Source organism: Cladophialophora psammophila, assembly GCF_000585535.1.
Source record: "Cladophialophora psammophila CBS 110553 chromosome Unknown aczJe-supercont1.20, whole genome shotgun sequence".
In the NCBI taxonomy this organism is placed as follows: Eukaryota; Fungi; Ascomycota; class Eurotiomycetes; order Chaetothyriales; family Herpotrichiellaceae; genus Cladophialophora; species Cladophialophora psammophila.
Genome location: NW_006912941.1, coordinates 541,010 through 553,356, shown reverse-complemented (window position 1 = coordinate 553,356; position 12,347 = coordinate 541,010). Strand labels below are relative to the sequence as shown.

The following is a 12,347-nucleotide window of genomic DNA, read 5'->3' as shown; positions in this document are numbered from 1 at the left end:
CCCGTCAAATTCACATGGTTTGCGTCAATGGCCTGGAAGAAGTGCTTTCTAATCCGCACAAACGAGGATCAATCCAAGGTACCAACGACAGCCAGTCTTTCTCCTGCTCCCGTCATTGCTGAGATCCTGACTGTTCTCTGATTTGTCTATAAAGCTGGTCCCTGCGAGCGAAAAACTCTCCCACGGCTTCTTGGTCACCGTTGATGAGCGGTTCGAAATACTCCTTCAAGACCTCCTCCACGAAAACCCTGGAGGTGTAATTCTGAAGCATTACTGCCTTGGTGATGCAGCTGCGCACGAGTCCGCCGAGATTTTTTGCCTGGGCAGCTGAGGCAGCGTTGATGAATGATTCCACAGGGACCGAGAGTACGTGCGGATGCTTCATCATGAATTTATAGCAGGGGCCGAAGTCGTTTGAGCATTTGTCCACGAACTCGAACGCGACATCTGGAAGGCCCAAGACACCTTTCTCATCAGTTTTTGAAGCCGTCCATTGCTCCATACGCTGGTGTTGATGCGCAGGGTCGGAGGTCATGCTGCTCTCCGGCTCCGAGACTGTATAATCGGTTGATTTAGGAAAATTCGAGGGATCTGATGAGATCACAGACGGCTCGTAGATTCTCCCAGCTTCGGACATCGTGGGAAGCATCGAGCTGGGTCTGGAAGGGCTCGCTGTCTCCGCCAGCGACGAAGGCACGAGCTGAGGCAACACGACCCGGGGCAATGACCCCTGTCCGCCATCATGATTCCTTGTTTCTTTAGGACCTCTGTCTTCACCGACTTCGAAATTAATCGGCATATACCTGGAAATCTGAAAAACGTCCTGAGGAGCCTCATATGAATCTTGCCATTTCTCTAACACATCCTTGAAGATTGGATCAGCTGGTAACATCCACGACAGACCGGTCTGAGGGCTACCCGCGATGATTATGCCGCATATGACTCCAGACTCCGGATCAATGACCCATGAGCCACAGGAACCGACGCCTGTTGACCAAACTCTGTCAGTTCTCTGAAGAAATGATTGCATGCACTTGGAATTCTAGCATTCGTACCTAACTCGCAATCCAACAGCCACGCTGGGACAAATTTCCCTGACCATGGCAGGCAGATGTTAGATTTCATCCCTATGCCGACACCTTCCCTGGGCCCACTGGGACCACTCAGTACAATAAGATTGCCGAGAGGAGCGCGGGTTCTGTTATAACCTGGACGTGGGATGACGCTGTGGTTCTGTGAGAACTTAACAGTGTTTGTACGCCAAAATCGAGGGTTCGTGATTTCAAACAGTGTCCAATCCAGAGAAGGATTGTAGACCCTAGTGGTGTCAATGGCTGTTGAGCGGTGGTAAAGGTTGTTGTTGCCAATATGCTGATCCGAGGCCTTCAATGTTAGATGCCGTTCTTCAGAATCATATCCTTCGTCTTTTATGCCAATGGAAAACATGGCATGAAAAGCTGGCGTTTTCGGAATGACGTTGCTCGGATGGAGCCTGATTTCGGCACCAGACCCCGACTCGGCTTGCTTTCCAGCGCTTTCGAAAGCACCCCTATCCTCGCTGCTACTTGTCGATTGTTTTGTTCGATCAGGTAAGTTGAAGAAGATATGGGCCGATGTTAGCCCGTAATAGCTCTCTGGGCCGAATCTGAGCACCCCACCCAGTGTTGCTCGTATGCCCTGAGTTTGGCTGTCGATTGGAGGTCTACAAGCAAGGACATGCTTTCCGCAGACGCTGTCAATATTCCAAACAAGGTGTTCAGTGTGAGGTTCTTCCAATGGGCCATCACCAGTGAAGATCAATGGCCCCTTCACAGCAAGGTATTCGAACCCAAACCTCTCCATTTCTTTGTTTGTTTTGAGGACCTTTACAGCCCCCTTGGCTTTCTTTTTCTCCTCATGGTAGCAGATGACGAAGGCCTCTGCCTCCTCCCTCCTCGTCCTACTCAGCATGAGCAATACATGGGAACAGGTGTAGCCCAATCCGCCTGAATCCCGCACCAGAGACTGGTTTTCCTCGTCACCGAGAATTTTCCCAATTTTGGAATCGATTTCTTCTTCCCATCGCTTCAACAGGAAGCCTGCCGGCGGCCAACCTTGCATTCCATCAATTTTCCTTCTAAGAGGAGTTTCACCGATACAGGCTAGTCGCTCTGCCTTTGGGAGGGTGCTCCAGCAGTGGAAGATCATCGTTTTTAAGGCTGTGATGACAATGCTTGTTATTCCGGCCTTTTCTATTGCATTGGGCGATAGCTTGAAGAAGGATAGCATCCACAGCAGCAAATAGAGATAGACGGCTCGTCAATATTGAGCGAAAAGTGAATGTTCAAGTAAGTGGGCGCAGCCTCAAGGAATTTGCCCAAAAGGCAACGGGTCGACACTAGCCAGGGCGTCTTCTGCAGGTGTTTGAACCGCTCTCATTTCTGACTCGACGCGCTCCAAGGCAATGCGTCAATCAAAGTGAGGCTGCGCATGGCACACTACACTTTGCCTGCAGGCTGTGCGTTGGCAGTGTTCGGGTGCAGGGTTTGCAGTGCACCGACCAATTAGGACAATGCAAGAAATCACAGCCTCACCGGTCACACATCCCACGGGGTGTAAAAGCAGTCATTGAACGCCATGCGCCGTACGTGGTTTTGAACACCATTCTCAAACTCAGGATGAATTGCTTTCAACATCAGACGACGGAACGAAAGGACACCATCCGCAATCTTCTCAACGGCATTTGGCGCGTTCTGCCGCCTGAGCCGAAGGAGACAGCCTCCCTTACTTGGGATGAGGCTGACGCGTATTTCAAACACTATCTGAAATTGTTGCAAGACCGACGGGTTGTTGATGGCATTAGTATCAGCTTCTCCAACACTGATAACGCGGCCGAAGAAGTGATCAGATTTGTTCAATTTGTACGGGAGCGATGGGACCAACCAGTTGAGAAAATCGAGGACGACATTAGAAATGATCCACCACCATTTCTGTTGAAATCGACGCATGATGCGACACGAATGGCCTTGAAATTAGCTCTCAGGCTATGGCTTTTCGTCGATCCAAACCTCTCAGATTCTGCTACAGTCCAACCACAACCTGGACAAACATCGGCGGGTCTTCAGCTCCATCAGGCAGTGTCGAGTTCACTATGGCCTAGGAGCAGCCCAAGTCTAAAGACACTTTCGGCAGACTTCTCTGCCAAAAGCCTGATTCGGAAAGGTGGCTTTGAGTTTCAATCCACCGGGGATTTGAGCGAGCACTTGACGTTTGATCCGGATTGCCGATGGATAATCAGGGTTTTCGGCTGTGCGAGAGCTCTTGAAGTTCACAGACTGTCAGAGAAAATGTGAGTTACTATTTCGACAGAGAGTTGGAAATGCTAATGTGCATTAGAATCGTGTACCCAGAAGCCTTCGTGGTCGAGGTGCAGAAAACTCTGCAGCTACTTTTTCCCACCGCTGGCCGGAAGTCTGGCAGACGTACGCGAGAATATGTCAAAAGGTATCGAGCCGACCTCGAAGCCCCCATAGTCGAGATGAACCGTCTCAGTCTCGGCACATACCCCTTTTTCGGCGAAAGGCTCGAACACATCCAAAAGCGTTACAATGACTCCACGCAAAGGCTGCTCCGGCAGTGGTACTATGACAGGCGCAAGCGGGTCGAGTGGGCAACCTTTGTCGTTGCCGTTATTGTCTTCATCCTGACGGTGGTTTTCGGGATCATATCATCAGTGACGGGAATCTTGCAGGTGTACGCGGCGTACAAGTGGCATAATTGAAAGGATGGGAAAGCAACAGGAGACAATGTTCAAGATGTCTCACATGGAAGCTCCAAAGTACGCGCGATACGAAAGTATGATGCGCCAGAATAAAGACCCGCTCGTGGCTGTATGCTCCGCCGTGCAAATACGATGTAAGGAGCAATTCAAATGGCAAGGCTGGGTCTGGGTGCTCTCGTCAGGGGCTCTGTCGGCGCTGAATACCAATTATTCAGTTAATATCATTGCTTTGCCATTAATATCGCTGACCAGAGTGATTTCCATCTGATTAAATCAAATCCAGTTTTGTTTCTCAGCAGACCTACCCCTCGACCTATACCGCAGCCCTTTCGGCTTTCTCCTTGTATGCCTGTGCCACGGCCAGCATGCCAGTTTCCCTCACAAATTTTCCGCCGCGCCGCTCGGGCGGGCGATGCCATATCAATTCATCCCCGTTTCCTTCCAGTGTCTCTCCTGTCCTTCCTCGCAGGACCCAGTCCTCGTCCCCGACGTCGGTAAGATCCGCCAAAGCATCAAAACAGCGAATGACAGTGCTCATTGGTGTGATCTGGTCCGGAGGAAGCTTGCTCACTAGGCCCGGTGGCAGGGCTGGAGTGTCGACGATGGCAGGACAGACGGCATTGATGCGAACGTTGGCCTTGGAGGTGGCTTGGTTTCTCCCCAGGGCCCGAACAAGCCCAACAAGAGCGTGCTTGCTGGCTACATATTGAGGGAGGATAGGAATAGGATAGATACCTCCTCCAGACGCTGTAATGACTATCTTACCACCAGCGTTACGCTTGCCGGCTTCTGTGCTTGGAACGGTCATGTAGTGAGCAGAAAGTTTGATGCCGTAGTATCTATCAGTATGAAAGGTTAGCGCTCTAATAGAAACAGTATCATTAAATGACTTACGTCCCAGTAATGTTCACATCAAAGGGCTTAGTATCGGGCCGCTGTGGTGGCTCGTTCACATCGTTAGAGAGCGTACCGAATATATCGTCTCTGTCGTCGACACCCGCATTAAGCGCAACAAAGTCCAGACGTCTACTCCATGCGTAGGCTTGCTTAAACATATCGGCTTGGTCCTGCCAGGAGGCGATATCGGTCCGAATGAATAATGTGTCGGGAATGACCTCTCTTGGAGGATTGATGTCGGCGATGACAACTCTCCATTGCATGGAGACGAGGTGGTGTACTAGTGCATCCCCTATGCCAGAGGAACCACCGGTGACGATTGCCGTGGGAGGGACCATAGCAGAATTGAATTCAACTAGGGTTTGAAGCAGGAAAATTGCTTCATCGGTCAAATGTGATCCGCAAATTGGTCTCCAGCGGAAAATATAGACGGCGCTCAGAGACGAGTAGGTTCAACTTGGGTTAGCATTCAACTTGGATCCTGGACCCGAATTTTCGTTTAGAAATGCCTTTTGGCGTCTGGAAGATCCGGGCGCATTCACTCATGACGGATTTGCAAAAATTGTCGAATCGCTAGCCAGAACAAAGATCGCATTTCTGGTGGTGCCGAGCATATTGGGAAATGCCGAACGAAAGAGGTGTCTTTATGGGTCTCCTGACAGGAATAACTCTCGCACTGGCTTGTGGTCTCGGAATGCTCGACAAGATGACCCCGAGCCATGATTGTGTGAAGAACACTGCGACGGACTAGTTGGCATACTGACTGAAAATAGTTTGCACAAGTGGGAGCTATCGCGTTAAGACCAGCGAGATCTCGCTGAGTGCGTGGTCCTCAACTTCTCAGCTCGAAGCTTATACTCCGTGCCTGGTTTCTCTCTGTGTTTGCTGTCCGCAATTCCATCGCCCGCTGAGTAGGTCATTGAAACTATCAGACCTCATTCAATATGACTCCGCCATTTATCACGCTCGAGGAACACTGGTACTCGCAGGCGGTCTTCGACTCATACGACAGCTCCTTGAAAGAAGGAATCACTAAATGGCCAGGAGCACTCAAGAGACTCTTCGACGCCGGCGACCTCCGTCTCACAGAGATGGACCACGGCAACGTGGCCCTCCAAGTTATTTCCCACTGCGCTTCCGACAATCCATCGCTCGAGGTCTGCCGAGCTGGCAATGATCAACTGGCAAGCGAGATACGCAAGACAGAGCAGACCAGAAAGCGCTTTGCTGGGTTTGCCGTCTTGCCCATGGCACATCCTGGGGCTGCAGCGAGCGAGCTAGAGCGGACGGTCAAAGAGCTTGGCTTCGTGGGTGCGCTGGTCGATCACAAAACCGATGACAAATTCTGCGACGGGAACGAATACGACATTCTCTGGCAAAAGCTGCAAGACTTGGACGTCCCCATCTACCTCCACCCGTCGTGGCCAACGCCAGAATTCTTTCAAAGATCCTACGCTGGGAACTATCCACCTCGTTCTATGACTGTGATGGGAGGCGCAATGTGGGGCTGGCACAGCGAGGTCGGCCTCCATGTGCTTCGATTGCATGCAGCAGGAGTGTTTGACAAGTTCCCGAAGCTAAAGATCATTCTCGGCCACTTTGGCGAGATGATGCCATTCATGTTGCAGAGAATCATGGACCAAGAGTCGGTCATGGGCAAACGAAATCGGCCCTTTGGACAGGTGTGGAATGAGAATATCTGGATCACAACATCAGCTGCGTACAGTGTCGATCCCATGCGCTGTATCCTCGCCAACACCAAGGTTGAAAGGATCATGTACAGCGTCGATTACCCATTCACGACCAATGAACACGGCCTCAAATTCTTCGAAGAGCTGGAGAAGAGTGGCCTTGTGAATGAGGAGCAGCTCGAGCTTATTGCGTATAAAAACGCGGAGAATCTTTTGAGGGTTAAAATACCAGCAGCAGAGCGGGCCAATGGCCATTTGAACAATCAAGCTTGAGTATCGCAAACGTCATGGGGCATGGAGAGACTGAGAACGACAGGGTCAGCTTCATCTAGATGTTGAAGGAATCGAAATAGGTTAAGCATGCCTGGAAAGGCTAGTTTGCCAGTTAGAGTCGTCCAGAGCCCTCAATCACCGCCTTGACCTGAGGTGTACGAGAAGCTCATCCCCCTGCGCAAGATCTCTTAATCCCTTGCACGCCTCGACAACCTTCACTGCTGCATCTTTTGAAATATCTCGTGCTTGCTCCGAGATGGAGCGAGCTTCAACATCACCTTCGGTCAACCATGGCACATCCTCAGCACTTTCTCGAAGCACCGTACCATCTGCCAGCGTGACCTCCACCATTGCCGGCTGAAGTCCCCGCGCATACATCTTGTCATACTCGGAGCTTGCATCTAGCCCACATTTTGAGATGAGTTCGTTGACTCGCTTGTCATCACAGCACTTGAAAATGTCCTCGTCCAATTTGCCAAAACTTAGGGCAGCGCATACTCCAAACTGGATGCTCATCTTTGTGTTTTGAATGGTGTTCAAAGGACCTGCGTTGTCACATCCTGGGTACTTTACTGCTTGCGTGGTAGCGGTGATCTGAATGCGGTCGATTTCGCCCAGTTTATGCTTCTGGTAAATCCGAACAGCAACTGCAGAAGTCGTTTGGGCGTAGTTGCATCCAGCAACCGGCTTGAAACGCACGTCCAGGACGCCTTTGCCAATAGGATATTTCTCGATCCAATCTTTGAAATCCTCTGCTCCAGCAGGTCCAACCCCGAGCGCATTGAAAAAGCCATCCTTGCCTTCAAGGGCTGTGTCGCTGCTTTCGAAGCCAGCATTTGCCAGATCGAAGCTGGCAATACCAGCCCGGCTTGCCACACCCATTTCAACGAAGATCTCGGTGCCTCCACTCCAGGCCCATTCGTTGGTACCAGCAGCCATACTGACGGCAAAGCCGAGCGCGTTTACAGCAACTGTTTCTTCCACTCCTTCTGCCGCGATCGCTGCCGCTGCGACTCCAAAGGCGCCAATGAGGCCACTAGGACGGAAGTGCGCGTTGAAATTCCCACGGTGACGGATCGCTGATCCAAGAAGCGCGGCCATTTCGTAGCCGGCAATGATCGCCCGCAATAGCTTCTCTCCAGACCATCTCTCGCGCTGGGCGAGGGCAAGAGCAGCTGAAATTACAATCGAACCAATGTGGGAACATGCCTCGAGGTGCATGTCATCCCGGATGGCACTTTAGCCGGTAAGCAATCATCCCAAGCCAACGCACGCTCAACAGGCCAAAGCCCGGCATAAAATCGCGTTCGACAGACTCACCTATGTGCTAACGTTGCATTTACGAAGGCCGCCGTCTCAGTCGAGACATCTCCGTCAATGCCCCATGCATATGCCTCTGCTATCCCACGATTCAGTTTCGCATACTTCACCAGCGCGTCCTTCCATGGCAGCAACAGGCCAGTATGCACTGCACCAAGCCAATCAATAATGCAGAAGGTCGCCTTGTCATACAGTTGCTGAGACAGCTCTTCAGTCGCAATTTGACGAATACGTCTTGCTGCCAGATGAGTAAGGCTTGCTGGGTGCTTCGAATCGCCGTTGGTGGCCATCTTTACGTGTTGCAGCTTGATCAAGCCTCTTGCCAGGGATCCAGCCGAAGTTGTGTTATGGATGCTTGAGGTAAAATCAATCTGCCGCATTACTCCAAGGTCTGGAGGACATTTAAGTACTCCAAAAATCCCCAACTGGATGTGCGGGGAGGTGCTTCTTTCCCCAACAGACAAACTCCGAGGTCAAAGGACTTCAACCAACACCGGATATTCTGTTGCCCAAATATTCTTTCTGACTGGCCTCTCGCGCTGAGCAGTGTCATTCTTATATGCACAGTTAGAAGAGGCACTTTTTATCGGGAGTGGAGCATTACCGGAAGACAGTGAACGGCGCGAGTAGACTTTTCTCTTATCCAGCACGGCTTTTCTCCCTTCGAGACTACCATAGTGAACCTTTACAACATCAAGCCACCAACCTCCTCGAACGGAATAAGAGTACTCCATGTCTCAAGGTCCTCGGCTGGAAGGAATCCAAAGAAGTCCTTTTCCTGAAAATATTGTATCAGCATCGTGCACAGTTGGAGAAGTGGTACCGGAACAAGATGATGGTAGTCAGTAGGAAGTCTTACGAATAAAGGAAGAGTGCTTGTGTCGTCGAGGGCCACAGAATCAGGTATTAGGTTTGCAATTTGAGAACTCTCATGGCCCCCAATTTCTCCGTTGTTTATTTGCCCGACACTGTTCTCTTGGGCTTCCCCCTTACGCTCTACAGCAAGGCGGGCGAAGTGGCACAACTCTCTCACGAAAAGCCGTGGCAATTGGAGACCGGTAACAAATTCGAGGTTAGAGAAGTATCCTAACGCAATATCTGAATGGGACTTTTGTCAGTCACTTGTGGGTGAGGATATGCATTCGCCAGGCCGAGCCCGTGTTGGACCGTACCTTGTACAAAATTGAATCCGGATACATACCTAAAAGCACCAGATCTGACTGAACGGTGGACTGAGTAGTGTCTCGTAAAATGTGAATGAAGAGATTGATGAAACTGTACAGTGGTGCGTATCGTGCAATTCTGGACAGGAGTCAGCATTCGTTCGACAGTACCTTTAGCCACTGGAGAAGCCTATTGAAAAAAAGGAACCTTACAAGGCAGAGCAGCCACCGTCGATATTTATTTGTCTACTTGCCAGAATAGCAGAACGTGATGCCTGCGCCACCTCGTCAAGCGAAGCCTCGACCTGGGAAGCAACATCCATATTATCCGCTACATAGGCGGAGACCCCTAGCCAAGGATAGGTCAATGGAGTGTTAATGTCCAGCACCAGACAGAAATAGTGAGATTGAAGTGATTGGGCCTGGCGTAAGGTAAGGCCAGCTGGTAATCGAGAAACATCGATTGGGTCGTCAAGACAGATTTTCTGCTGCACTGAGCACTTGAATTCTGCGAGATCCTTTCTTAAGCTGCGAGCTGTTTTAAGCAGCTGTTCAATTGGTTGCCTGAGAGCACGCGCACTCGAAAGCCGCTTTTTAGCTGTAGAAGCGAGCTGCATCATTTTGATAAGCGTGTGACAATAGAAAGTATCGCTCGATCGTCCACTAAGCGCGCTTAGAGGTACTTGGCAACTTATCTCGTCGTCATCCATTATCTAATAAAGTTTAGATACCTGAAATGAGATATATTACCGCTGGGAGACATACCGATGGGCGACCCGAACGGGAGCAAATTTGTTTCTCCAGACAGTAAATGGACCAGAATATCCAGTTCCTATGCTTAACCTCATGTGGGGGGATTTTCCAGGAGTTAGAAGGCTGTCTGTGCAGTCCTTTCGAGCACGCAAGTCGCAAGGCGTCCGTACATAATGTATATTGTAAAGATACTTCACCTATACCCTCACTGAAGTACGCCTATCAAAAAACGTCAGTCTCCACTGCTCGAGTATCGACCGAAGCAAGGTATTTACCATTGATATAAGGGCTTGTACACCCATCAAAGAAGTGTGCAGGAAGATGGTCTCAGTATGCACAGAGAGTGCGTTTTGAAAAAAGGCCCATGAGGCTTGTAGGGTCTCGTGGAAGGTTCTCGTCTTAGAACCTAGAATCCGGCACCCATGCGCCCAGACGACATTGCGTAGTGCGTACCAGGCCTTCTCATCTGTGACGGGGTTGTGCGTGCCGCTGAAATGTGCGCGGAGCCGGGACTCGAATAAGGTACGTTCGACCACGCCAAAGGCGCGGTCCAGTCCCTCCTCGAAGTAAGCTATACCAAAATTTCGCGCATCAGCTTAAGAAGGCCTATACGGGGCTAGGAGATGAGAATACCACCCGTGTATTGCCACGCAACTTCTGGAGGTGGCTCTGGTTCTCGGCAAGTCGACAATGTGCCGCGACTCATTTTGAGCATTCGAGCTGATTCTCGAACGAGGCGCTTCACAGTGCTGGAGTAATCTGGCGATTTCACTTTGGAAATAACCCAGTCCTCTGCAGGTTGAGAGTAGAAAGACATCATACAGCGCGGGCCTGTCATGTATCAATGCCACATTCTGCACTGGCCCAACTTGACGAACCATAGTACTCAAAATTGAGCTAGACGAACAATCAGCATTGTGGCAGACGGCCTACGGTAACTAGCCTACCGTATCCGTGGCATATAGGCTGTTATCCTCCTGCCCAAGTTCTCGATTGTCAAAGACATCAATCGATGGTTCACACTCCTCTTGTGGCGGGCATTCATATTGTTGAGGAATTGAGATGAGTGGTTGTGATTGAAAGATGCCAGGGTTTGCTTGTCCCGGACGAGCCTCCAACATACGATCCTGAGGTACATTAGTCTAAATCTTGAGATGTGCTTGACAGTTCACTACGACGGCTGTGATGGCCGCTGGACGAAAGTGCCACGGAACTGCCTCTGTACGTGTGTGGGCTCAAACCTACATTCGTCTCAGAGTACGCACCTGGATTGTGTTTTTAGTTATTATTTTACGCAAGTCTGAGGTACAGCTAGGGACAGAATGAATGTTTCGACGTACCATTGTTGTCGTGCAGGAGTATACGTTCATCAGGATTCTGGCAGCCCTGGACGCGTAGACGGCGTCTGCGCGTGACGACACATTCTTCGGCTCGATCCAGGCAATTGTCGCATGGAGTGTTCCCATTGCCTATCGAACGATGAGCAACATGGGTCTTCGGCAATTACCGATTGTGGGCATACACCGGATTTTCTTTGCCCTACAATGATTGCAGGCCACGGATCGCCGGGTCTTACCCGGCATCTGGATAAGATTGAGCCGAACTCGGGGCGCCGGTGTCATTGTCCACAAGTCGTTAGCGAGATTTTTGCTTCTGCGCAGCGATACAGAGAACGCAAGAGCGACCGAAGCGCGCGACGGTTAAAGTGAAAGGGAACAAAGAGAGCAAAGGGAGCTGGGTCGGACGGACTAAACAGACGTTGTAAGCCGAAATAGTTGTCTATTTACGCGCTATGCCTATTTCGTTCGGCATTGCTGTGTTGACTTGGCCCCAACCCTATAGGGTAGGTTACCCGATCGCAGAACCACTACTGGGTACTGCGGAATTTTCCACGCACAATCCTTCCGCTATGTATTACCGGGTACATAGATTTCCCCTTTCTCCTTAGTCAACCAAGATATCCAAGACTGTTGTCCAACATGCGGCCACATTCCCGGGCGGAGCTCTCCACCATCTTGAACATCTCCAGATCGATCCAGACTGATTCGTGACCCTCATGTTTCACCGCAAACAATGGCAACATGATACCACCTCGAGATGAAGGGGTTTTCTCATGCTGCCGTACATAATTTTCCATGTCTATGTGGAAACTACGACACTTGATATCGAAACCGTTGACAGGTAAAGGACACCCGTCTCATCGCGAAACGTAGCCTTAGGCAAAGGCGAGGCAGTCACGAGACTAGTAACCGGGCCCAACTCAACCTTTGAAACGGTCAAGGGCGAGAGGCTGATGTGGGAATAAATCAAAAGCGCCTTGTGAAAGGGATCTTTTGAAAGCAGCGGCACAGACCGCCAGATTCGGTAGGAAATTCGCTCCCCCACCAGACTTGCTGAAACTATTACATACTTCTACAAGTAGGGATGGCTGAGTCTGTGGAGTCGGAACGCGGGGATTTCCATTTAAAGGTGGGACAATCGGACGTTTCT

At 50.6% G+C, this 12,347-nt stretch overlaps 5 protein-coding genes across 5 annotated transcripts; 2 read left to right on the top strand and 3 right to left on the bottom strand.

Annotated features, from left to right (window-relative positions):
• Positions 1-112: 112 nt before the first annotated feature.
• Positions 113-2,100, bottom strand: A1O5_10585 (uncharacterized protein; the record flags this gene model as incomplete). Its single annotated transcript, XM_007751161.1, has 2 exons — positions 113-987; positions 1,056-2,100. 2 exons carry the CDS (start codon positions 2,098-2,100, stop codon positions 113-115), a joined length of 1,920 nt encoding a protein of 639 aa, XP_007749351.1.
• Positions 2,101-2,657: 557 nt separating this feature from the next.
• On the top strand, positions 2,658-3,760 carry A1O5_10584 (uncharacterized protein; the record flags this gene model as incomplete). Its single annotated transcript, XM_007751160.1, has 2 exons — positions 2,658-3,328; positions 3,376-3,760. 2 exons carry the CDS (start codon positions 2,658-2,660, stop codon positions 3,758-3,760), a joined length of 1,056 nt encoding a protein of 351 aa, XP_007749350.1.
• Positions 3,761-4,073: 313 nt separating this feature from the next.
• A1O5_10583 (uncharacterized protein) lies at positions 4,074-4,995 on the bottom strand (the record flags this gene model as incomplete). The annotated part of the gene is made up of 2 exons (XM_007751159.1): positions 4,074-4,599; positions 4,655-4,995. The coding sequence occupies 2 exons, from the start codon at positions 4,993-4,995 to the stop codon at positions 4,074-4,076; spliced, it is 867 nt and encodes a 288-aa protein (XP_007749349.1).
• A 606-nt stretch (positions 4,996-5,601) lies between these two features.
• Positions 5,602-6,621, top strand: A1O5_10582 (uncharacterized protein; the record flags this gene model as incomplete). The annotated part of the gene is made up of 1 exon (XM_007751158.1): positions 5,602-6,621. One exon carries the CDS (start codon positions 5,602-5,604, stop codon positions 6,619-6,621), a length of 1,020 nt encoding a protein of 339 aa, XP_007749348.1.
• Positions 6,622-6,756: 135 nt separating this feature from the next.
• A1O5_10581 (uncharacterized protein) lies at positions 6,757-8,231 on the bottom strand (the record flags this gene model as incomplete). The annotated part of the gene is made up of 2 exons (XM_007751157.1): positions 6,757-7,858; positions 7,942-8,231. 2 exons carry the CDS (start codon positions 8,229-8,231, stop codon positions 6,757-6,759), a joined length of 1,392 nt encoding a protein of 463 aa, XP_007749347.1.
• Positions 8,232-12,347: the final 4,116 nt, after the last annotated feature.